Here is a 24158-nt window from a genome sequence, read left to right on the forward strand (position 1 = left end):
ACGTGGTATATACATCGCCAGACGATTGGCTGTGGCTACGTTCTGGGGGCGGGACGGGAGCGGCCTCCTTTTACGGAATTTGGACCGCGACGCTGACCAGAACGATGACGTCCTCTCGGAGCGCCAGGCAGTCCGGGTAAAGGTAAAGAAGACGCGCTGAAGCGCGAGCAGCCGGCCCACCCCATGGCTCTGCGGGCCCTGACCCGCGCCCTGGGCTCTCTGAGCCTGGCGCCCTCCGCTGTTTCCGCCCCCGTTCCTAGTGTGCTCCCTGCAGCCCAGGTAACCCGCCTCACCCAGAAAGGAGCCTGATACCTGTAGAGAGGGCGATCAGGGGTGGGGAGTGGAGGATGCCGGCAATCCCTCCTCGTGCTGCTCTCTCATAGGGCGAGATTCCTCACACGAGATATTGGTGTGCAAATGCATATGCAGACCACAAGTTGTCTACGATTGCAATGCAAGGTATTAGGAATAGGCCTTTCAGATGAGCGCCTTTCAGTCACTGTTAGGTAGTCATTCCTATTTCACAGGTGAGAAAAACTGACGAACAATCTCATATCAGTCTGGCTTCAAAACCTGTGGGTGTATGTGTGTGTGCGTGTGTATGCTGGGGATTGAACTCAGGTACTGGCTCATGATAAGCACTATTTCTACCACTGAGCTAGAGCGTCTTCCCCAGAGCCCGTGCTTCTTAACCATTATGACCCCTACAAGCATGAGCTACTGCTGAAAGTAGAGAATGCAGGCACGACCAGATGCCAAAGATAGAGATCTCAGGAGAAGATATCCTCAGGCCCAGTGTGGGCAACTGTGAGTCACCGAAAACTCAATCTTGCTTCTTTAGGTTTTTCAAGCTGATGATTGCAGAGTTTGGCAGGCCAATCTAATTCTATGAAATCCTGGAAACACAAAGAACAAGACAGAAATCACTTCCCTCCATTCATATGTGGGAAACTCCTGGAACCATAATGAAGAGGGCAAAAGGCATAAGTATTAGTGGCAGTGTATGGATATGTGGAAGTTACCAACTCTGGAGAAGGGAATTATTCAGGGAAAGAAATGCTTCCTGGAGGAGAAATTAAGTCAAATTTAGGAGAAGACCAAGAGAACACAATGTAAACATGCCTCAGAGGTGAGAAGATTGAATGAGGAGAGGCAATCAACACACATATATTTGGATAAACATTCAGCACGTATTTAGGCAGGCTAGGAAGGGTGAAGATTTTGGTCAGCTGGTCTAGAACACTTCCAAAAAGAAAGTAGATTACAAGCTAAAGTTGGTCTGGGCCCTCCGATTTGGTTCTCTGATGCTTCTCTTTCAATTAGCTCTCAAGTGAGAGAGTTTTTGTTTGTTTGGGGCTTTTGATTTTATTTTATATTGGTACTGGTGCCCTTTTCACTTTTTCACTCAAGGTTAGCACTCCACCACTTGAGCTACCCCTCTACTTTGGGCTTTTTGCTGATTAACTGGAAATAAAAGTCTTACTGATTTTCCTGCTGGGGCTGGCTTTGAACCAAGATTCTCATATCTCAGCCTCCTGAGTAGCTAGGACTATAAGTGTGAGTCCCTGGCACCTAGCCTGAGAGATTTCTTTTTATCCTTAGGTGATGAGTAATGCCCTCCTTCAGCTGCCATCTGCCTCTATGTTGCTCCCTTGCCGTCCAGTGCTTACTTCTGCGAGCCTTAATGCCAAGTTTGTGTCCTGGAAGAGTCGTACTACTTACACTACTAAACCAGTGAAGATGAGGAAGTCTGGAGGTCGAGACCACACAGGTGGGAGAAAGGGTCTGGGGTCTTAAGTAGTAAAGAAAAAGAACATGCTAGGGCCATAGATGTGTATAATAAGATACTTTGAAAAGTGGCAGAGGTATATAATTATAAAACATACATCCTACATTATACATGTAGAACATCATTAAAACTAGACTGAAATAAAAACTAACAGACAACTGGCCATATATAGCAAGTGTCTTGCATTTTTCTTCATACCTATCCAAATTTACAACAGTTGAAATTACTTACGTATAATTTAGAGTCTTTTAAAACTTACTGAATTCTGTAATTTGAAAAGAATTTACAGGATATTTTTTCTTGTGGTTCTGAGGATCAGATTTAGAGCACTTGCTACAAAGACTATACCATTGAACGATATCTTGAGACCTTGTGTTTTTGTTTTTGTGTGCTGGTACCAGGGCCTTACAATCTCACTCTACTTTTTCCTTCATAGCTGGCACTCTACCATTTGGGCTACACCTTCAGTTCAGCTTTTTTGATGGCTAATTACATATAGAGTCAAGTAGATTTTTTTCTGTCCAGGCTTGCTTCACATCTCAACTCTCAGATCTCAGCTTCCTGAGCAACTAGAATTACAGGTGTGAGCCACTGGTACCCAGTATTTATTTTTGTTTTGTGAGTCTCACTATGTAACCCAAGCTGGCCTCAGAACTCATAATCCTCTTATCTCTACCTCCTGAGTGCTAGAAGAATTCTATTTTTATCAAGATCCATATAGGTGTTGCCTTACCACCTTCCCTATCATGCTATGAAAATTTTTTCACTTTCTTATTCTTCCCCAATGTTGGGTATCAAACCACAGGCCTCAGCATTAAGATACACCCCAGCCCTATATCATTTTCTTTTTGTGCCATAATATTGGGAAACACTATTCCCTGAACAAGTCTCTTCCCAGTGCCGGGAATGGAAATGGTCTGACCGGATCTTGTCTCTGACTGTCTTGACTACAGGCCGCATCCGAGTGCATGGTATTGGTGGAGGCCATAAGCAGCGTTATCGCATGATTGATTTCCTGCGGTTCCGGCCGGAGCAGGATACCAAGCCAGGACCCTTTGAGGAGAAGGTTATTGTAGTCCGCTATGATCCCTGTAGGCAAGTTTGGAACCTGGGATGGTGATAGTGTGGTATGAATGACTGGAGGGTAAATTCCCAAACATGATGGTTTGCTCCCTTGTCCACCATCCTGAACAGGTCAGCAGACATAGCTCTGGTTGCTGGGGGAGGCCGGAAACGCTGGATCATTGCCACAGAAAACATGAAGGTGGGAGATATAATCCTGAATTCTAACCACATAGGCCGAATGGCAGGTGAGAGGTGGCTACCAGATGCATGGGCTTGGGACTTCAAAGGTTCTAGTGCTGATGAAATTCTGTCTTTTAGTTGCTGCTCAAGAAGGTGATGCACATCCTCTTGGGGCTCTGCCCGTGGGCACCCTCATCAACAATGTGGAAAGTGAGCCAGGACGAGGAGCCCAGTACATCCGAGCTGCAGGTATGGGGAAAGGGTCTCCCCAGGTCCCATAATTTGGAACACTAAAGAGTACTGAAGTCACAATTCCTTGGACCTATGGGTCTACATCTAGTCCACTGGTAGAGTAGAAGAGAATAAAACTAGGGATATGAGCCAGAAACCAGTGGCTCACATGTATAACCCTAGCCACTCGGGAGGCTGAGATTGGAGGATCAAGGTTCAAAGCCAGTCTGGGCAGAAAAGTTCCAGAGACTTTGACTCCAAAATAACTTTTTTTTTTTTTGTCGGTCATGGGGCTTGAACTCTAGGCTTGGGCTCTGTCCTTGCGCTCTTCAACTTAAGGCAAGTGCTCTACCGCTTGAGCCACAGTGCCACTTCTGGTTTTCTAGTGGTTTGTTGGAGGTAAGAGTCTCAGGGACTTTCTTCCCTGGGCTGGCTTTGAACCACGATCCTCAGATCTCAGCATCCTAAGTAGCTAGGATTACAGGTATGAGCCACCGGTGCCCGGCTTCAAAATAACCTTTAAAAAGCCAAGCTGCAGATATGCATAGCTCAAGTGGTAGAGCAAGCAATCTGAGCAAGTGCAAAACCTGAGTTCAAACCCCGGAATTGCTGGGCACTTGTGGCTGGCACCTGCAATAGTAGCCATTCAGGAAGCTGAGATCATAGTTTGAAGCCAGCCTACACAAGAAAATCTGTGAGATTCTTTGTCTCCAATTAACTACCAAAAAGCTGGAAGTAGAGCTGTGGCTCTGGTGGTAGAGCACTAGTGCCTTGAGCACAAAAGTTTAGGGACAGCACCCAGGCCCTGAGTTCAAGCCACAAGGACTGGCACAAACAACAACAACAACAACAACAACAAAATAACCCCTCAGTATTGCAGGGGGGAAAAAAAGGAACATAAGGATGATTGTTGCTTGCTGGGGTTTTTGACGTAAAATATTGTATATGCTGCCTTCTCTATTGTATCTGCTCCTAAAGGGCAGAGCAAGGATACAGGGGTATGCCTCCCTGTGGAGGGTGGCAAAGCTGCTTTTCCCTTCCCCAGGGACTTGTGGTGTGCTGCTGCGGAAGGTGAACGGGACAGCCATTATCCAGCTGCCCTCTAAGAGGCAGATGCAGGTGAGTATGAGGTTATGGGTGAGTAGAGCCGCAAAGGGAGAATCTTTGGAACGTAGCTCTTCACAGGGCCTCCTGCTGCACCTGTCCTTTGTCACCCATGCTTTGTCAGGCAGACACCTTAATAGAATAAGTAGAAATACCTCTTTTCAACCCAGTTCCTACCCTAGGATCCCACGGCTTGTATTCAATACACCCTGCTCTCCCTCTCCTCTGGCCCATTGAAGATAAGGCTCCCAGCAAGGGTTGTCAGTAGAGGATCTCCCCCGCCCCCCTCCCCGCAGTGCATCCTCTTCTCCTTTCTCCTTTAGGTGCTCGATACGTGCATAGCAACAGTAGGCCGAGTATCCAACGTGGATCATAACAAACGCGTCATTGGCAAAGCGGGTCGGAACCGCTGGCTGGGCAAGAGGCCTAACAGCGGGCTGTGGCACCGCAAGGGAGGCTGGGCTGGCCGGAAGATTCGACCACTGCCCCCCATGAAGAGTTACGTGAAACTGCCCTCTGCGGCTGCCCAGGGCTGATACCCATGGACTCTATTTTAATAAAGTGTTCCCCCATCTTAATCTGCTACTGGCTTTATTCTTATTTTTTTGTCCGCCGCGGGGCTTGAACTCTGGGCCCGGGCGCTGTCCCTAGGCGAGCGCTCTACCACCTGAGCCACAGCGCCACTTCCGGTTTTCTGGAGGTTCATTGGAGATGAGTCTCACGGACTTTCCTGCCTAGGCTGGCTTTGAACCGCGATCCTCAGACCTCAGCCTCCTGAGGAGCTGGGGTGACAGGCGTGAGCCGCCGGCGCCGGCTATTCTTTCTCATTTTATGGGACGCACAGACTTGGTCAACTGAGTAAACGGGTCCGGGAGAGCGGAGAGCGCGGGAGGGGTGGGGAGCTGCGTGACCTCCACGGCCTTTTCCCGGTGGGGCCTCGGGAGCACCGGAGGCGGGGGGGGGGGGGGGGGGGGGGGGGAAGGGGTAGGCCCGAGGGAGGATCCGGAGGAAGAGGAAAGGGCGGCGCGCACGGCCGGAGGCGGCTCCGCGCCAGCCCCGCCGCGGTGGCACTCGCGGCCCCGCCCCGCGCTCTCCCGGGCCCCCTGCTTTCCGCTGGATGCGGCGGAAATGAGCTGCGGCTCCCGGGTGAGCGCGGGGCGGGGCGGGCTCCGGGGCCGGGCCCCGCCCTGCCACGGCCAGGCCCCGCCCCGCCCCGCCGCCGGGGCGCCGAGGACGTGGCCGCGGGCCCGCGCCACGCCCCCCGCCCGCCCGCGCGTCCCGCCGAGGCACGCCCCCTCCCGCCTCGGCCTCGACCCCTTCGGGGGGCCCAGGCGGGGCCCAAACCCGCGCCCGCCGCGCCGCCATCGTCTGTGCCGCGGCCCTAGCTGTGCGAAGGACAGGCCTCGCGCCAGGACCCCGGCGGACTTCTGAGGTGGCCCGGGCCCCGCCGCCGCTCCCTGCCCCTACCCCGCGCCCCCGGCCTCGCATCCCCTTTCCCACCCCGCCTGCCTGGGGGTCCTCCTTTATTGGGCCTAGCCCCCCCACCCCGCGGCGCAGGCCCTGGGCTGCTCAGGCCCACCGAGCCTCGCGCCCTCACCCTCGGGGGCTCCTGTGCATCTCTCCCCGGCCTTGCGGCGGCACCCCCAGCCCCCCTGCTCCAGTGGCTCCGGTCCTGGGCGCCTCCGGCTCCGGCTCCCCACCCCCTCCTCCCGCTCCGTCGCGCCTCGCATTTCCACGCCACCATGAGTGCTCTGGGTCGCTCGTCCTGCCACTCGGGATCCCCAGTACTTCCGTTTTTAGAGATAGCACCCTTTCCCGCACACTCCGGCTCTCTCTCCCCGAGCCTGAAACATCGCCTCTGCCTCCACCCGCACCTCTGCTGCTGCTTCTGCTGCTGCCCGCCTCAAGGCCTTGAGAGTCACCTCATAACTGCCTTGGCCCCTTAGCTCTCCAGATCAACCCATTCCAAGCTGCAGACCTTGGAGACCCTCCTTTTGGCCCCCAAATTTTGTTCTGAGAACAAACAGTACGAAGTTCCTCTGCCTGGCCTTGTTAGTAGTTAGTAGTAGTCGTAGTAGTAGTAACATCGTGCGACTTCTGGGCCCAGCTTTTCCCCACCCAGCGCAACAGCTGTTGCCACATTTGCTTCCCCAACTCCTGGATGTCCTTGATTTCCTGACCTCCTTCTCACGCTAGCTTGCCTGTTCTCTTATCCTTGTGTTGCCCCAGGTACCAGGATGGTGGGGGAACTGCGCTACAGGGAATTCAGGGTGCCCCTGGGGCCCGGCCTGCATGCCTATCCTGATGAGCTGGTCCGACAGCGGGTGGGCCATGACGGACACCCTGAGTACCAGATCCGCTGGCTCATTCTCAGGCGTGGAGACGATGGGGACTCGGGTCAAGTGGACTGCAAGGCCGAGCACATCCTGCTATGGATGTCTGATGATGAGATCTATGCCAACTGCCACAAGATGCTCGGTGAAGATGGCCAAGTCATTGGGCCTTCTCAGGAATCTGCAGCAGAGGCTGGGGCCCTGGACAAATCTGTGCTGGGGGAGATGGAGACAGACGTGAAGTCCCTGATTCAGAGGGCTCTCCGGCAGCTGGAGGAGTGTGTGGGCACCATGCCTCCTGCTCCTCTGCTTCACACTGTCCATGTGCTCAGCGCCTATGCCAGCATCGAGCCCCTCACCGGGGTCTTCAAAGACCCAAGGGTCTTGGACTTGCTCATGCACATGCTGAGTAGTCCGGATTACCAGGTCCGCTGGAGCGCAGGCCGGATGATACAAGCCCTGTCCTCCCATGATGCTGGTGAGGGGCAGCTTGGGGAGGAAGGGAGAGCCAGAGAGGGGCTGGGTCAGCTCAGGGACACACAGGACACTGTGGCAGGAGCCTCTGACCTCATCAGTACGTAAATGATTCTATTGCCTTTCTTGTAGAGTTTGTAAGAAGTGGGTGGGGGAATGGGGTTGGGGGCATGTGTGCAGAAAGGACAGTCTGCATCTTCAAGAACCTTAATTAATTGGCTTTCTGTCCAAAAGAAGTTTAGAGTTTTGACTACTGCAGATTGTGTGTGTGTGCGTGTGCATGTGTGTGTATGAATAAGATAGTCAACTTTGGCGTTTGAAGCAAATCAACAAATATGTCATTCCCACTGAGTGCTGGTGAAGGAACTGTACACAGTCTAGGAGCGATGCCTTGGAAGGAGGGCAGAGAGCAGTTACTGATTGGGATGTGGGTTACAGGGACCCGGACCCAGATCCTTCTGTCATTGAGTCAGCAAGAGGCCATTGAGAAACACCTGGATTTTGATAGCCGCTGTGCTCTGCTAGCCCTGTTTGCACAGGCCACTCTCTCCGAACATCCTATGTCTTTCGAGGGCATTCAGCTGCCACAGGTATCTTGTGGGGAATGGGTTGGGGGAAACTGTGAACAAGAGTGAAGGGCCAGGCTTTGTACTTGGCACAGAGCACTGAGGAAAGGGGCTGAAGCCAAGATGGGTTGTATCCCACAGCTCCCGGGAAGGCTGCTCTTCTCCCTGGTGAAGCACTTTTTGCATGTCACGTCCCTCCTGGATCAGCTGAATGACAATACAGGGGAGGCAGGAGCCCAGAACAACCCTGCTCCTGAAGAACTGAGTATGGAGAGGGGTCGGCTGGAGCTGGAATTCAGTATGGCCATGGGCACCTTGATCTCGGAGCTGGTACAGGCCATGCGCTGGGACTGGGCCTCAAGCAAACCAGGAAGCTCACCACGGGCCCCCTATTCCATCTTCCGGCCTCGGGCTGAAGATGCTAGCCCAGGGGCGGCACCCTTCCAGGCCCATCGCTTCTTCAGGCGGTCCAGGCAGTTTCGCCCTCCCACTGAGTTTGCAAGCAGCAATACCTATGCGTTGTATGTGCGGGACATGCTGCAGCCGGGGATGCGAGTGCGGATGCTGGAGAATTATGAGGAAATCAGTGCTGGAGACGAGGGTGAATTCCGGCAGAGCAACAATGGTGTGCCCCCTGTGCAGGTGAGAGAACAAGCCTTGGGGCTCTGATGAAGCTTCGCCTGAGCCTTCTACACAGCGCGACTCTGGTGGGCCACCCGAGGAACAAATTCTCAGTAAGATCAGGTGGTAAAAAGGCACCAGTGGGAGAGCAGAGACTATTGAGGCATAGAGGAGGCTCAGACCCGGGAAGAAAGTGGTGTCATTAAGAGTCCTACAAAGGCTGGACAGTGGTGGCTCATGCCTGTTATCCTAGCTACTCAGGAGGCTGAGATATAAGGATTGTGGTTCAAAGCCAGCCTGGGCAGAAAAGTCCCTGTGAGACTTTAATCTCCAATTAACCAATCAAAAACTGAAGTAGAACTGTGGCTCAAAGTGGTAGGGCACTAGCCTTGAGCAAAAACAACTCAGGGACAGCACTCAGTCTCTGAGCTGACAAAAAATTAAAAAAAAAAAAATAGAGCCCTGCACAGGTCAGGATTGGGGTGATGGGGTGCTTGAGGCCAGAGGGAGTGTGGGCTCCTATGCCATCGACGGTAGGCTGAGAGGCCCAGCCGAACACATCCTAGAAGAGAAAGGGCTCCTTTGGTGTGGGTACATGTTTCCCATAGGTCAGTGTTTGGCCATTTGGGGGTCTTTCCAAACCTGCTAGGGAGGGGTCATTCCCCCCCCAGGCTGTCCTTAGCATTGGGGCATAAACCGTCACCACTGAGCCCTCTCTTCCACTTCCCTCCTGTTTTGCCCTGACTGTCAGGTGTTGTGGGAGTCGACGGGCCGCACCTACTGGGTACACTGGCACATGCTGGAAATCCTGGGCTTTGAAGAAGACATTGAGGATGTGGTTGAGGCTGATGAGTTCCACGGAGCAGTGGTCAGTGGAGCTCTGGGTGGAGGTGAGCGCTGGGAGCAAGCAGGGGTCAGCTGGGATGGGGAGGGGCAGTCATCTGGCCCAGTAGGCAGTGACAGGACTGTGTGTCGTTTCCCAGCCCTGCCTTCCTGGCACTGGAAGCCCATGATGGAGCTCTATGCGGTGCCTTATGTGCTGCCTGAGGAAGAAGACGCCGAAGAGAGTGAACACCTGACCCAGGCGGAATGGTGGGAGCTCCTCTTTTTCGTCAGGAAGCTGGAGAGCTCTGATCGGCAGGAGGTTGTCCAGCTCCTTCAGGACAACATGGATGGGGAGGTAGAGCCTCCGAGGCTGCAGACACTACTTCCAGGGCTGGGTGGTCATAGGCATTCGCAAGGCTCTGAGGGGAACTGGAGGTCAGAGCTGCTGAGAAGAGGGGTCCGGAATGTTCAGAGGAGCTGTGTGGGAGGAGCCAGCTATGAGAGGTTTGGAGAGGAGCATGGGTATAGAGATTCGCCCAATCCTACCTCTGAGCGAGGGCTGCTGCTGACTGAGACCTTCTTCCTGATAGCATGTCCTGAATGAAGAGATCCTGCCTGAACTGGCTGTGCCCATTGAGTTGGCTCAGGAGCTGCTTGTGGCTCTGCCACGGCGACTTGATGACAGTGCCCTCAGGGACCTATTCAACTGCCGGATCTACAGGAGGTATGGGCCCGAGGCCCTGGCAAGGCCCCCAGCCTACCCAACCCTTCTGGGAGCCCAAGCGCAGCCTCTGAAATCCGAAGACACAGACAAAATGGAAGGTAGGTGCTGAGCAGGCCTGCCTTCCAGCAGGTGTTTAAATGGTAGGGGGAACTCTGCTAACTGTTGGGTGATATTATCTGAGAGAGATGATGCTTTGGCAAAGATCCAAAACTCAGGATGAAAGAGGAAAGCTGTGTGCTTGTAGTCCCTGCTGCTCAGGAGATCGAAGTAGGAGATTATTTGAGCCCAGGATTTTATTTTATTTTATTATTATTTTTTTTTTTGCCAGTCCTGGGGCTTGGACTTAGGGCCCTGTCTCTGAGCTGCTTTTGCCACAGCACCACTTCTGGCTTTTTCTGTGTATATGGTACTGAGGAATGGAACCCAGGGCTTCATGTATCTAGGCAAAGCACTCCACAACTAAGCCATCCCAGCTCCTGAGCCCAGGAATTCTAGACCAGCCTGGGCAACATAGTCTCGGCTCAGAATGCGGAACAAAATGAAAGAACAATGGGTATAAAAGTTAGAAAATTCCAACAGATTTTTGTTTTATGTGCTGGTCCTGGGGCTTGAACTCAGGGCCTAGACATTCTCCCTGAACTTTTTGCTAAGGCTAGTGCTCTACCACTTGAACCATAGCTCCACTTCCAGCTTTTGGTGGTTGATTAGAGACAAGAGTCTCATGGACTTTACTGCCTAGGCTGGCTTCAGACCATGAGTAGCTGATTACAGGTGTGAACCACTAATACCTGGCAGATTTTTTTGTTGTTGTTGGTCCTGGAGCTTGAACTCAGGGCCAGGGCACTGTCGCTGAGCCTCTGTTGCTCAAGGCTAGCACTCTACCACTTGAGACACAGCACCACTTTCCAGCTTTTTCTGTGTATGTGGTACTGAGGAATTGGACCCAGAGCATCATGCATGCAAGGCAAGCACTCTACCACTGAGCCACCTTCCCAGCCTGACCTGGAAGATTTTTTTTTTTTTTTCTGTCGATTGTGGGGCTGTGAGCCTGGGTACTGTCCCTGAGCTCTTCAGCTCAAGGTAAGCACTCTACCACTTGAGCCACAGTGCCACTTCCGGTTTTCTGGTAGTTAATTGGAGATAAGAGTCTCACAGACTTTGCTGCCCTGGCTGGCTTTGAATCAGATCTCAGGCTCCTGAGTAGCTAGGATTACAGACATGAGCCACCAGACCCTGCCTGGCAGATTTTTGTGTGCTGGTACTGGGGCTTGAACTCAGGGCCTCATGCTCTTGTTGCAGTTTTTGCTCAAGGCTGGCCCACTACCATTTCAACCATACCTCCACTCCCAATGTTTTGCTGGTCAATTGGAAATAAGTCTCAGAGACTTTTCTGCCTGGTTTTGAACCTTGATCCTCAGATCTCTGCCTCCTGAGTAGCTAGGATTACAGGCGTGAGTCACCAGTGCCCAGTCTCCAACAGAGTTTTGTTTTGTTTTTTGAAAATCTATCCCAGCATCAAAAGAAAAAAAATTATTTTTAAGATAAACTAGAGAAAAAGTTTATCAATTTATCCTTTTTGAACCTTTGATCACTAAGAATGGCCAATTCTCTTTCAATGTCCATCTTTCTATAGTAAAAGAACCCCCTCAGAGCCCCAGCCCTGCCCTGCAGTCTCTTGTGGAGGGTTTGGGTCCTGCTGGGAATCTCCTTGTGGCTCTGGAGCGAGCCCTCAGCACCAAGGGATGCCGGGAGGATGAGGTGAAGCCATGTTTGCTGCAGCTCCAGCGGCAGCCCCAGCCCTTCCTCGCCTTGATGCAAAGCCTCGACACTCCGGCCACCAACAAGACCTTGCACCTGACTGCACTGAGGTGGGGGACTGGTAAGGTGTAAGGCTGGGCAAAGAAGACCTCGGGCCAGCTGCACAGCTCTCTCCCTTTTCCATCCTTGCCTTCCAGAATCCTGACTCAGCTGGTGGACTTTTCCGAGGCGCTGCTACTTCCGTGGCATGAAGCCATGGACGCCTGCATGGTCTGCCTGCGGTCCCCCAACACTGACCGAGAGGTACCTTTGGCCTATTTCTGGGAGATACTGGGAGGGGGAAGTCACAAGGTCAGCCTCTTAGGCACAGCTCTGGAGCAAGGCTTGGAGGGTATGACAGAGCCTTTGTGTTCTCATGGTTCACAAATCGAAACACTCTTAACAAGGTATCCGTGGAGAATTTGTGCTCCACCTGATTTCTGGTTTCTCAATACCCTCCATCCCTTATTGGTTCCACTGTATTATTAATTATTGTGTCTTATGTTTTCTTGTGAAACTATGAATAAGAGCTCCAGTGGCTTTTTTTTTTTTTTTTTTTGCCTGAAGGAGGATGGGAAAGGAAGTGGGGAAGGGCAGAGGAGTTGATCACATACCAGAATCCACTGTAAGAGTTACAGGAAGGGGCTGGGAAGGTGGCTTAGTGGTAGAGCGCTTGCCTTGCATGCATGAGGCCCTGGGTTCTATTCCCCAGCACCACATAAGCAAAAAGAAAAAAAAGCCGGAAGTGGTGCTGTGGCTCAAGTGGTAGAGCACTAGCCTTGAGCTGAAGAGCTGAGGGACAGCGCCCAGGCCCAGAGTTCAGGCCCCATGACCGGACCAAAAAAAAAAAAAAAAAAGTTACAGGAGAGCCTGGGCACGTGGCTCTGGAAGAGCCCAGAGAACCAGGGTCATGGTGACAGTAGGTATCCACACCCTTGGCTGTTAGTTTCTGAAGTGGTCTCACTGAGGATCCACCCAGAAATCCAGTCCCTCTGAGTCCCCTCAGAACACAGCCTACCAACTAGCTCTGGGGACAGCTGGGCCTGAATGGGACAACCCATGATTCTTTGCACATCTTCTCAATATATTCAGTAGCCAAGAATCCCAGAATGGCAGAGTCCCTTGGTTCTTCCCTTGTGCCTTCCTAACTGCACCTGGTTCTCCGTGTCTCCCCGTCCCTGTCTTTTCACTTCCTCACCCTGTCTTGTTCCCTACCGCACCCTCGCACTCAGCCCACCATAGGAATGCACCACTGTACATGTCCCTGTATCCCACGCCTGCCCCCATACTCACTACCCCCACCATGCCCCTTCCCAGGTGCTTCAGGAATTGATCCTCTTCCTCCACCACCTGACCTCAGTGAGCAGGGACTATGCTGTGGTGCTGAACCAGCTAGGGGCCCGAGATGCCATCTCCAAGGCCCTAGAAAAGCACCTGGGAAAGCTGGAGATGGCTCAGGAGCTACGGGACATGGTGTTCAAGTGTGAGAAGCATGCCCACCTCTACCGGAAGCTCACCACCAACATACTGGGTGGCTGCATCCAGGTCAGGGGGAAGGGCAGCGCTACGTAAGAATCTGGGACCTAAGCCATGGCAGGGAAGGGGATGCGCTTCTGCACCTGGTGGCAGCAGTGACTCCAGTGAGCCTGGACATTCCCACCTTCCTCCGCCTCCCCTTGCTGCTTGGCCTTTGCTCCCTCTGTGTTTCCATGTCTTTGCCTGTTCCTCTCTCAGCCCCCATACTTGCTTCCTCTGATGTTCCCATTGCAGATAGTGCTGGGGCAGATCGAAGACCACAGACGAACCCACCGCCCCATCAAGATCCCTTTTTTTGATGTGTTCCTCAGATACCTATGCCAAGGTTTGAGCCTCCCCAGCTGCTCAGCACCCCCCCCCATACCATCTCCCTGTTGCATTATTATTTTTTTTTTTTTTTTTTTTTTTGTCGGTCGTGGGGCTTGAACTCTGGGCCTGGGTGCTGTCCCTCAGCTCTTCAGCTCAAGGCGAGCACTCTACCACTTGAGCTACAGCGCCACTTCCAGTTTTCTGGTGGTTTTATTGGAGATAGGAGTCTCACGGTCTCTCCTGCCCGGGCTGGCTTTGAACCGCGATCCTCAGATCTCAGCCTCCTGAGTAGCTAGGATTACAGGCGTGAGCCACCAGCGCCCGGCTGCCTGTTGCATTATTTTGTGTGTCAGTTCTGGGGCTTTTTGGTGATTAATTGTAGATTAGAGTCTCTTGGAAGCCAGGCCTTGCAGGTTCACGTCTGTAATCCTAGCTACTCCGGAGGGTGAGATTTGAGGATAGCAGTTCAAAGCCAGCCTAGACAAGAAAGTCCAAAAGAGATTTATCTCCAATTGACCACCAAAAACATTGAAAGTGGAGGTGTGGGTCAAGTAGTAAGTACTAGCCTTGAGTGAAAAAGCTAAATACCATCACACACAAAAATAGTAAGTCTCTTGGATTTTATCAGCCTGGACTGACTTCAAACTAAGATCCTTGCATCTCTGCCTCCTAGCCAGGTGCCAGTGGCTCATGCCTGTAATCCTAGCTACTCAGGAGGCTGAGATTTGAGGATCATGGTTCAAAGCCAGTGAGGGCAGGAACATCTATGAGACTCTTATCTCCAATAAACAACTAGAAAACTGGAAGTGGCACTGTGGCTCAAGTGGTAGAGCACTCTCCTTGAAGAACTAAGGGACAGTGCCCAGACCCAGAGTTCAAGCCCCATGACTGACAACCACCAAAAAACCTCTGCCTCCTTAGTAAGATTACATGTTGAGCCGCTGGTGCCAAGCTTCCTTTATACCTTTATAACCTAGCAGGCTGTGACCCTTTTTTCTTTCCACTCACTTCTAGGTTCCAATATGGAATTGAAGGACAAATGCTGGGAGAAGGTGGAAGTGTCTTCCAACCCACACCGTGCCTGCAAGCTAACAGACCGCAACCCCAAGACATACTGGGAGTCAAAGGGCAGTGCAGGGTCTCACCACATCACCTTGCACATGCATCGTGGTGTCCTAGTCAGGTAAAGCTTCTGCACATGCGCACATACCTCCTCACACCTGTGCCTGCTCATGACTTCCCTGTTGTGTCTTGGGGAAACATCACCCCTCTATATTTGGCCAGAGAGTCCCCTGGGCTCTTTTTTTTTTTTTTTTTTTTGTCGGCCGTGGGGCTTGAACTCTGGGCCTGGGCGCTGTCCCTCAGCTCTTCAGGCTTGAACTCTGGGCCTGGGCGCTGTCCCTCAGCTCTTCAGCTCAAGGCGAGCGCTCTACCACTTGAGCTACAGCGCCACTTCCGGTTTTCTGGTGGTTTATTGGAGATAGGAGTCTCACGGTCTCTCCTGCCCGGGCTGGCTTTGAACCGCGATCCTCAGATCTCAGCCTCCTGAGTAGCTAGGATTACAGGCGTGAGCCACCAGCGCCCGGCTTCCCCTGGGCTCTTGTTTGCATGCATACGACAGGTTCCGGTTTCCAGAGGCTTCTCCTCCCCCACTCCCAGGAAGCTCACTCTGCTGGTGGCCCGTGAGGACTCAAGCTACATGCCAGCCCGGGTGGTGGTGTGCGGCGGGGACAGCGCCAGTACTCTCAACACGGAACTCAACTCGGTAGGAGGGGGTCTCCTGTGCCATTAGCCCACCCCTCTCAGAATCTGCCTCAAGCTCCTAACGTCCTGTCTTAACCTCCATAGAAAGGAGTCCTTTTTCTGTGCGTGTGTGACAGCACCAGGCTGCGAGCAGTCGGGTGGCGTTAGGGGCCGTGTTAAGGGCCTTCTGTCAGAAGCCTTATGTCCTAGGAGTGGAGAAGGGAGGCACCTGGGGGCTGAAGCTGGCATTCCATCTTCTTCTGTCCCTTTCCAGGTGAACGTGATGCCCTGTGCCAGCCGGGTGACCCTCCTAGAGAACCTCACTCGCTTCTGGCCCATCATCCAGATCCGTATAAAGCGCTGCCAGCAGGTGGGGCCAGAGGGTGTGGTTTGGCTCCTGGGTATGGGTCATATATTTTTTTGTGTGCCAATCCTGGGTCTTGAACTCAGGGCCAGGGTGCTGTCCTTGAGCTTTGGTCTCCAAGGCTAGCACTCTACTACTTCTGGCTTTTTGGTGATACATAGGAGATAAAGACTTCCCTATTTGGGCTGGCTTCAAACTGTGATCCTCAGATCTCAGCCTCCTGAGTAGCTAGTATTATAGGCATGAGCACCAGAGCCCAGCAGTTTATGTGTGTAAAAAAAAAAAATATATATATATATATATATGTATGTATATATATTTTATATACATATATATATATATATATATATATATATATATTTTGCAATTGATCGAGGCACCAAGGGCTTCATGCACACTAGGCTAGTGCTTTGCCACTAAGCCTTGTCCCAGCCCTGAGCCTCAACATGGTTGTAAATCTTGTGCCTGGGTCTTAGCTGTGGGCAACTGAAAACAGGTGTGCGTGTGTGTGTGTGTTTTACAGGGTGGCATTGACACACGCATTCGGGGTTTGGAGATCCTGGGCCCTAAGCCCATTTTCTGGCCAGTGTTCCGGGAGCAGCTATGTCGTCACACACGCCTCTTCTACATGGTTCGGGCACAGGCATGGAGCCAGGACATAGCAGAGGACCGCAGAAGCCTCCTGCACCTGAGCACCAGGTGTGTGAAACCCCGTGTGCCAGTCTGTATGGTAGGCCAAGTTGTCACAAATGGCTGGGGTAGGGCTCTCAGGAGGAAGTGAGATGGGGCTTTAATTGGCGTGGGGATAGGAAGGAAAAAGAAACCTCCCCGCAAGCTGGGAATGAGTAAAGCAGTCAGCCCAGAGCACTTGTGAAATGCTGTGTGTTCGGGGGCAAACCGGCTAGGTGTGGGCACTGAGCAACTTAATCCTTGAGTCTTGACACCTTGCTCCTTCATTCCTTTGGCTCAGACTCAATGGGGCTCTGCGCCAGGAGCAGACCTTCGCTGATCTTTTCCTCCCTGATGACGAAGCCGCCCAGGCACTGGGCAAGACCTGCTGGGAGGCCCTGGTCAGCCCCCTGGTGCAGAACATCACCTCTCCTGGTAACCACCTGCCACCTGCTCACTAATGAAACCTTCAGAAACATCTGAGTTACGCTCTTGGCTCTTTGGTCACCCCAGTTCCCCTGTCTTCTCGCCCAGGGCTCCCCCCTCCCCCATGTCATTAAGTCTAGTTGTTCTTTCTCTGAAACAGATGAATCTAACCCCTTCGCTTCTCTAAAGAGATGACACGGCTTATTTTCCTCACCCACCAGATGAGCATGGAGCTAGCCCCCTGGGCTGGCTCTTGGACCAGTATGTGGAATGTCGGGAGACTGCTCACAACCCCCAGAGCCGGGCAGCAGCTTTCTCTTCTAAGGTGCGGCGCCTCACCCACCTGCTGGTGCACGTGGAGCCCTGTGAGACAGCACCCCCAGTGGTGGCCACCCCTCGGCCTAGTAAGTACTAGGGGTCCTCCGCAGGAGCTCTGCTTAGGAGCATTTCCCTGGATTCTCATTCACACAAAGTAGTTTATCACACACTTCCAGTTTATCATCTCATCCACATGTAGGAGGGGATAGCAGTATATCAGAAAGGCTGAGATACTTTTTTGGTGCTGCTGCTGGCACTTGAACTCAGGGCCTGAGCACTGTCTCCTGTATGTACTGCTGAAGGCTGACACTCTTCCCTTAGAGTCACACTTCCATTTCTAGCTTTTTGGTGGTTAATTGGAGATAAGAGTCTCAGATTTTCCTGCCCTGGCTGGTTTCAAACCACAATCCTCAAATCTCAGCCTCCTGAGTAGCTAGGATTGCAGGTGTGAGCTGGAACCTGACTTAAGGCTGACCTTCTTTTTCTGCCTCTTTACCTCCACAGAGGGTAGAAACAGAAGCCATGATTGGAGCTCTTTGGCTACTCGGGGCCTGCCCAGCAGCATCATGAGAAACCTGACCCGCTGTTGGCAGGCTGTGGTAGAGGAGAAGGTGGGCGGAAGCAGGCGTGGGGTTGGGGGCCCTGTGGTGGCTTGTTGAGTGCCTCTTCACACTTATGCTCCTTCCTTTCAGGTGAACAACTTTCTGACCTCACACTGGCGGGACGATGACTTTGTGCCACGCTATTGCGAGCGCTTTTATAACCTCCAGAAGTCCAGCTCTGAGTTGTTTGGCCCACGAGCAGCCTTCTTGCAGGCGCTGCAGAATGGCTGTGCTGGTGCTCTGCTAAAGCTCCCTTTTCTCAGAGCTGCCCACGTAAGTGCCCATCCCTCAAACCAGATACCTGGGCCTCTCCCCTCCTTGTCTCTCCCAAATGGCCCACCTTCACTACTCGTCAGTGATTCAGATGTCATTGTCTAGAACCATGTTATTGAATATTAGAAAAAAATTGTAACCTACAGCATGTCATCCTAAGGGATAGCATCTATTTTTTTTTTTTTTTTTGTCGGTCATGGGGTTTGAACTCTGGGCCTGGGCACTTGTCCCTGAGCTCTTCAGCTCAAGGTAAGCATTCTACCACTTGAGCCACAGCGCCACTTCTGGTTTTTCTGTGGTTAATGGAAGATAAGAGTCTCATAGACTTTCCTGCCTGGGCTGGCTTTGAGCCGTGATCCTCAGATCTCAGCCCCCTGAGTAGCTAGGATGACGTGTGAGTTACCAGTGCCAGTGCAATTTTTATGATTTAATAAAATAGCATAATGCAGATATTGGTCAGGCTAGGGTTATAGCTCAGTTTTAGAGCATGTACCAGGCTCTGGATTGGATCCTCAGAACAAAAATGAGAGATTGACCATAGGCTGGAGGCATGGCTCTAGTGGTAAATTACCTGGCCAGTAAGCACTAAAGCCCGAGTTCAAACCCTAGTACCAAAAAAAAGCATTGACCAGGTGGATGGCTTTCTCGCTGTTCCCACTTGGCTGTTCACCTGTGGCGGTTATAGTTATAGTTGATAGTGGCCTTGAACTCAAAATCCTCCTGCCTCAGCCTCCTAAATGCTAGGATCTTAGGAGGCATGCATTACCATGCCAGGCCCATGGTTTTCCTCTGCTCTGGAAACACCCAGGTGAGTGAGCAGTTTGCTCGGAACATTGACCAGCGAATTCAAGGCAGCCGGATTGGTGGAGCCCGGGGAATGGAGATGCTGGCACAATTGCAACGATGCCTGGAAACTGTCCTAATTTTCTCCGGTCTAGAGATAGCCACCACCTTTGAACATTACTACCAGTGAGTGTAACCCAAGAGTGTTTGGGGGAGGAGGGGGCAGGGTCAGCTGATGGATCCCGAGAGTCTGAGATACAGGTGAGATGGGAGCTCTGGAGGGAGAGGATGGGCTGTACTTGTACTCACCCTGAGACCCGTCGGGGTTGTATGTCCTGCAGGCACTACATGTCAGACCGGCTCCTGAACGTGGGCTCCAGCTGGCTGGAGGGGGCCGTGCTGGAGCAGATCGGCCTCTGCTTCCCCAACCGCCTCCCCCAGCAGATGCTGCAGAGCCTGAGCACCTCGGAGGAGCTGCAGCGCCAGTTCCATGTCTACCAGCTTCAGCAGCTCGATCAGGAACTCCTGAAGCTGGAAGATACAGAGAAGAAAAGCCAGGTGGGCACCAGGAATAGTAGGGAGGAAGAAAAGCATGTGTAGCATGGGCCCAAGGTGGCCCTGGCTATCTGGGGACTTTGTACCTCTTTAGGTGAGCAATGAGGCCAATGGACAGGAACGTGAAAGCCAGAAGAAAGAGGATGCTGGATTAGCAGCAGCCATAGCCATGACACAAGGAGAGGAGGAGGAGGAAGAAGAAGAACAAGAGGAGGAAGAAGAGGAGGAAGAGGCGGACCTCTACTCTGAAGGAGCAATGCCAGAAGTGTCTGTCATTGTCCTGTCCCCGCGCTATTGGCCTGTTGACTCCATCTGTCACACTCTGGACCCCCAAACTTGCCTGCCCTCCTCCCTGAGGGGCACTTTGACTCGATACTCTAACTTCTACAACACGAGTGAGTAGCTAGGTGGGAGGGACTAGATGGGGGCCTGGGTGGGTAAAAACGTAATCTTTAGGGAGCAAGACTCCCTTAGACAATGGAGGAAAAGATGATCTGAGGAGGAAAAAGTGGATCTGAGAAGAAAGGGAGAAGCTTGGGATCTGGCTGGGGGTAGAGATGCTATCAGAAGCCAAATCCCAGCAACCTCAGCGCGGGGCCAGTAAGTGGAGGTAGGAGGCTGCCTGAGTGAGGCTGCCAGGAAAGAGTGTCTTTTTTTTTCCTTTTTATTATTATTATTACTTTTTGGTCGGTCATGGGGCTTGAACTCGGCTTGGGCGCTGTCCCCATGCTCTTCAGCTGAAGGCGAGCACTCTACCGCTTAAGCCAATGTGCCACTTCTGGTTTTCTTTTTTTTTTTTTTTAATTTTTATTTTTGGTCGGTCGTGGGGCTTGAACTCTGGGCCTGGGCGCTGTCCCTCAGCTCTTCAGCTCCAACGAGCGCTCTACCACTTGAGCCACAGCGCCACTTCCTCCACTTCCGGTTTTCTAGTGGTTTTTATTGGAGATAGAGTCTCACGGACTTTCCTGCCCAGGCTGGCTTTGAACCATGATCCTCAGAACTCAGCCTCCTGAGTAGCTAGGATTACAGGCTTGAGCCACCAGAGCCTGGCTCCCAGGAAAGATTTTCAATTACAGTAGGAGTGTGGTTCTTTTCCAACCAGTCATGTGTGGTCCCAGATCCCCCACTAGGGGCTGGTCCCTGAGCTGGACAGCAACAGGAGACTCGCCAGCTTCCCTCAGGAGCTCCCAGATACATGGGAAATGAGTTTCCGCTCCCCGAAGATACTTCAGGTGGATGAGAGCCTCAGCCGGTCCTTCCTCACTTCATGGTTTGTCTAAAAACACGAGCGCATTAGTTGGGCACTGGCGGCTCATGCCTGTAATCCAAGCTACTCAAAAGGGTGAGGTCTGAGGATCAAAGTTCAGAACCAGCTTGAATCCAGCACAAAGCTTGAAGTAGAGCTGTGACTCAAGTGGTAGAGCACCAGCCTTGAGTGAAAAAGCTAAAGGACAATGCACAGGCCGAGTTCAAACCTCAGTACAGGCACTATATATATATTTAAAACAAACAAACATGGGCACTACTCAGAGACACAAATAAGCCTGTCTGACCCAGGCCTGCCTACGATTCACCGGGGAGCTGGGCCCAGAGAAGCTGAGATGGTCTGGAATCTCACATCTGGAGCCACCCTATCCATAAATGATGGGGCTACATGTTTTGCTGAGGTCAGCAAGGCAAAACTTGGCCAATGGCACATGTTCCATGCTTTCTGTACTCTTTGTCTCCCATCCCCTTCCTGCCACTTCGCCAGGTCAGAGCCACCCTACCCTAGAGCGAGGTCTGCAGAGGAGACTGCAGTGGACATGGCTGGGCCGGGCGGAGCTGCAGTTTGGGGACCAGACTCTCCATGTGTCCACTGTGCAGATGTGGCTGCTGCTGTATCTCAATGACCTGAAGGTAGCCTGGGCCATTTCCTCTCCTTTCTCGCTTTTGCTAATCTCCTTCATCCTCTTCTCTCCACCTCTAGGGAGTCCCTGAAAGCTTCTTGCCTCTCCTCCTAAGGTGGTATCTGTTGAGAGCCTATTGGCACTTTCGGGACTCCCTGTGGACATACTGAATCAGGCAATTGGGCCCCTCACCTCTTCAAGAGGCCCCTTGGACCTCCAGGAGCAGAAGGATGTACCAGGAGGTACGCGCAATCAGTGCCACAGAACAAACTATGCCAATATCAGGCCTCCTGTAGGGCCCTCGCCAAACAACCAGTGTTTATTTCAGGGGTGCTCAAGATACGAGATGGCAGTAAGGAGCCCAGACCAAGGAGGGGCGACGTGTGGCTTGTCCCACCTCAGACATACCTGAAAGCTGAGGATGAAGAGGGCCGGAACTTGGAGAAGAGACGGAACCTTCTCAACTGCCTTGTTGTCCGTATTGTCAAGGCCCACGGGGACAAGGGCCTACACATTGACCAGCTTGTCTGCCTGGTAGGCAGTGGTAGGCACTGTGCAGGAGGGTGTAGCTCGTGCTTGGTGGTGTGTTTCAGGCATTTGTGGTGCAGCCTGTCAATGTGGGAGAGGTGAAACCGGGTTTACCTAATGGGTCTCAGGGACGCATCACTGGAATGCAAGCTAATTGGGGCAAAGTTAGGGCCTCTGACCTGTTTTCCCTTTGGTCTCTGGTACCAGGTGCTGGAGGCCTGGCAGAAGGGCCCGTGTCCTCCCAGGGGGCTGGTCAGCAGCCTTGGCAAGGGAGGTGCATGCAACAGCACTGACGTCCTCTCGTGCATCCTGCATCTCTTGGGCAAAGGAACACTGAGACGCCATGATGATCGGCCCCATATGCTGTCCTATGCAGTCCCTGTGACCGTGATGGAGCCCCACACCGAGTCCCTAAACCCTGGCATCTCAGGCCCCAACCCACCCCTCACCTTCCACACCCTGCAGATCCGTTCCCGGGGTGTGCCCTATGCCTCCTGCACTCACAGCTTCTCCACCTTCCGATAGCCCTGGAGGTGGGGTCTAGGGTAGGCCTGGCCAGGGCTTTCTACAGAAATAAAATGCAGGAGTTTGCTATGTGAGCTGTGTGGTGAGTCTGGAGAAGGGGCATTCCCTTTGCTGGGGGAAGGAGTCTACTGGCACTGAGGCTGTGGCCTGGCATGCAAGGAGTTGTCAAGGTGAGGCCTAAAGGACGGGAGGGAATCTGTCTCAGCACCCCCTTCCTGGCAAGGGATTAGGTGACCGTGGATGAGCTCAGCCTCTTCGAGGATGAGCAATTAGAAATGCTTTCACCCTGGTGGGCTGAAGTCCCAAGCCCACCTCCGCTACTGGCCAGATGCTTTGTAACTTGGGCAGGTTATCAAGCTGGGCTTCCTTTTCTTTCCTTGTGGAGTTGGACCAGAGACAGGGGGAGCAGATGTGGAAGCACAGCGGAGGCTGCCAATGAGTTCATTCTGGCCACCTCTCAGCATTGAGTCCAGGGGCCAGACATAAGAGATGTCTACAGCCACTGCAGGCACCCAGGAACCTGTATCCAAGCAGGCCAGAGTGAAACCAGCTCAGTTTGTTCTTCCTCCTACAGGCTCCTCTCCTCTGCTTAAGTGGGCTACACATCCTACCCTTAAATCCAGTCTAGCCCCCAAGCAAGACTTGTATGCTGCAGGATTGGCGGCCCTACAGAGGCACGGCTAGGCAGGCAGAGGACTGGTGTCTGGACCAGGAGTGGAGTCCTGTCCTTGGCAGAGCCACAAGAGACAAGTGAAGAATCTGAAATTCTTTTCACAGTCCAGTAGTGACAGGGAGAAAGCTATGAAAGTTTGGGGGGGAGGTAAGAGGTGGTTACAGGGTACAGGAAGGCCAAATAGAAGTGGGTATTCCAGGACTCACTGTTGGAGGCACTTCACACAGGTGCTGTCGGCTCCTGGCTGCCGTGAGGGCGCAGGAGGCAGGGTATCACTGGTGGGCTTAGCGCTCTGGATTTGGTGCTGCAGTTTGTCACTTAGGTACCTCTCCTTGGAAGCAGAAGGTTGCCTTTCATTGGTGCGAGCCAGGCTTATTTATGAGCTAGTGCTCAGGTACCAGTTTTCTGCCCTCCTCTGGGATCTGCCTCCTGTGGCAGGCAGGCCAGCGTGCACTGGCTCAGGGATTCTGCCCTGTGCTGCTATACCTACAGTTCCTGCACAGTCTAAGCTGTAGATGTTACAGGCAATACCACTAAGCCTGTATTTTTACTGATTGAGATGAGGGCCTCATGAGTTTTTACCTGGGCTGGCCTTGAATCTCAGTTCTGTTTAGCTAGGATTATAGATGTCAGACACTGTACCCAGCTTTTTTTTTTCCCCTTCCAGTTCTTGGGCTTGAACTCAGCCTGGGCACTGTCCCTGAGCTCCTTTTGCTCAAGGTTAGCACTTGACCACTTGAGTCACAGCTCTACTTTCAGCTTTTTTCTGTGATTAATTAGAGATCAGTCTCACAGCCTTTCCTGTCTGGGATGGCTTTGAACTGTGATCTTCAGATCTTAGCCTCTTGAGTAGCTAGGATTACAGGCATGAGCCACTGGTACAGGACCTTTCTTTTCTTCATAGGTGAAATTTTCTTTTTTGTTTATATGCCAGGACTGGGGCTTGAACTCAGGACCTGGGTGCTATCCTTTAGCTTTTCTACTCTTGAGGCATAGCTCTACTTCTGGCTTTCTGGTGAACTGGAGGTAAGAGTCTCTTGGACTTTCCTGCCTGGTGTTATGGCTTCAACCACAATCATCAGATCTCAGCCTCCTGCTTTAGCTGGGATTGCACCAACTCTTTTTCGTTTTGAGAAAAATCTCAAAACCTTGCACTCAAGTGATTCTCCTGCCTCACCATCTGAGCAGCTGGGACTCCAGTTGCAGGCCACAATTCCTTGCTAAAGCTTGGATTTAAAGAACATTCCTTAAAAGAT

The 24158-nt window shown here is 52.4% G+C and overlaps 2 protein-coding genes across 4 annotated transcripts; both read left to right on the forward strand.

Annotated features, from left to right (window-relative positions):
• Mrpl2 (mitochondrial ribosomal protein L2) lies at nt 1-4947 on the forward strand. 2 transcript variants are annotated; one of them, XM_070023703.1, is made up of 7 exons: nt 1-142; nt 1603-1771; nt 2743-2884; nt 2984-3099; nt 3173-3283; nt 4311-4384; nt 4693-4947. In XM_070023703.1, exons 2-7 carry the CDS (start codon nt 1606-1608, stop codon nt 4903-4905), a joined length of 822 nt encoding a protein of 273 aa, XP_069879804.1. In that variant the 5' UTR covers nt 1-142; nt 1603-1605; the 3' UTR covers nt 4906-4947. The 2 variants fall into 2 exon arrangements, with proteins under 2 accessions (XP_069879804.1, XP_069879803.1); XM_070023702.1 differs by having other exon boundaries at nt 96-279.
• A 702-nt stretch (nt 4948-5649) lies between these two features.
• On the forward strand, nt 5650-22298 carry Cul7 (cullin 7). 2 transcript variants are annotated; one of them, XM_070023704.1, is made up of 26 exons: nt 5650-5801; nt 6599-7276; nt 7615-7766; nt 7884-8384; nt 9115-9253; nt 9347-9543; nt 9779-10010; nt 11546-11780; nt 11868-11973; nt 13027-13254; nt 13480-13570; nt 14569-14737; nt 15214-15319; nt 15572-15667; nt 16185-16360; nt 16632-16765; nt 16978-17160; nt 17579-17685; nt 17767-17949; nt 18758-18918; nt 19074-19290; nt 19382-19682; nt 21041-21186; nt 21292-21418; nt 21505-21710; nt 21912-22298. In XM_070023704.1, the coding sequence occupies exons 2-26, from the start codon at nt 6607-6609 to the stop codon at nt 22227-22229; spliced, it is 5181 nt and encodes a 1726-aa protein (XP_069879805.1). In that variant the 5' UTR covers nt 5650-5801; nt 6599-6606; the 3' UTR covers nt 22230-22298. The 2 variants fall into 2 exon arrangements, with proteins under 2 accessions (XP_069879805.1, XP_069879806.1); XM_070023705.1 differs by having other exon boundaries at nt 5651-5801; nt 6599-7180.
• The last annotated feature ends 1860 nt before the right edge of the window (nt 22299-24158 follow it).

Source organism: Dipodomys merriami, unplaced genomic scaffold (assembly GCF_024711535.1).
Source record: "Dipodomys merriami isolate MVZ:Mamm:240054 unplaced genomic scaffold, mDipMer1.0.p SCAF_16, whole genome shotgun sequence".
NCBI lineage: Eukaryota > Metazoa > Chordata > Mammalia > Rodentia > Heteromyidae > Dipodomys > Dipodomys merriami.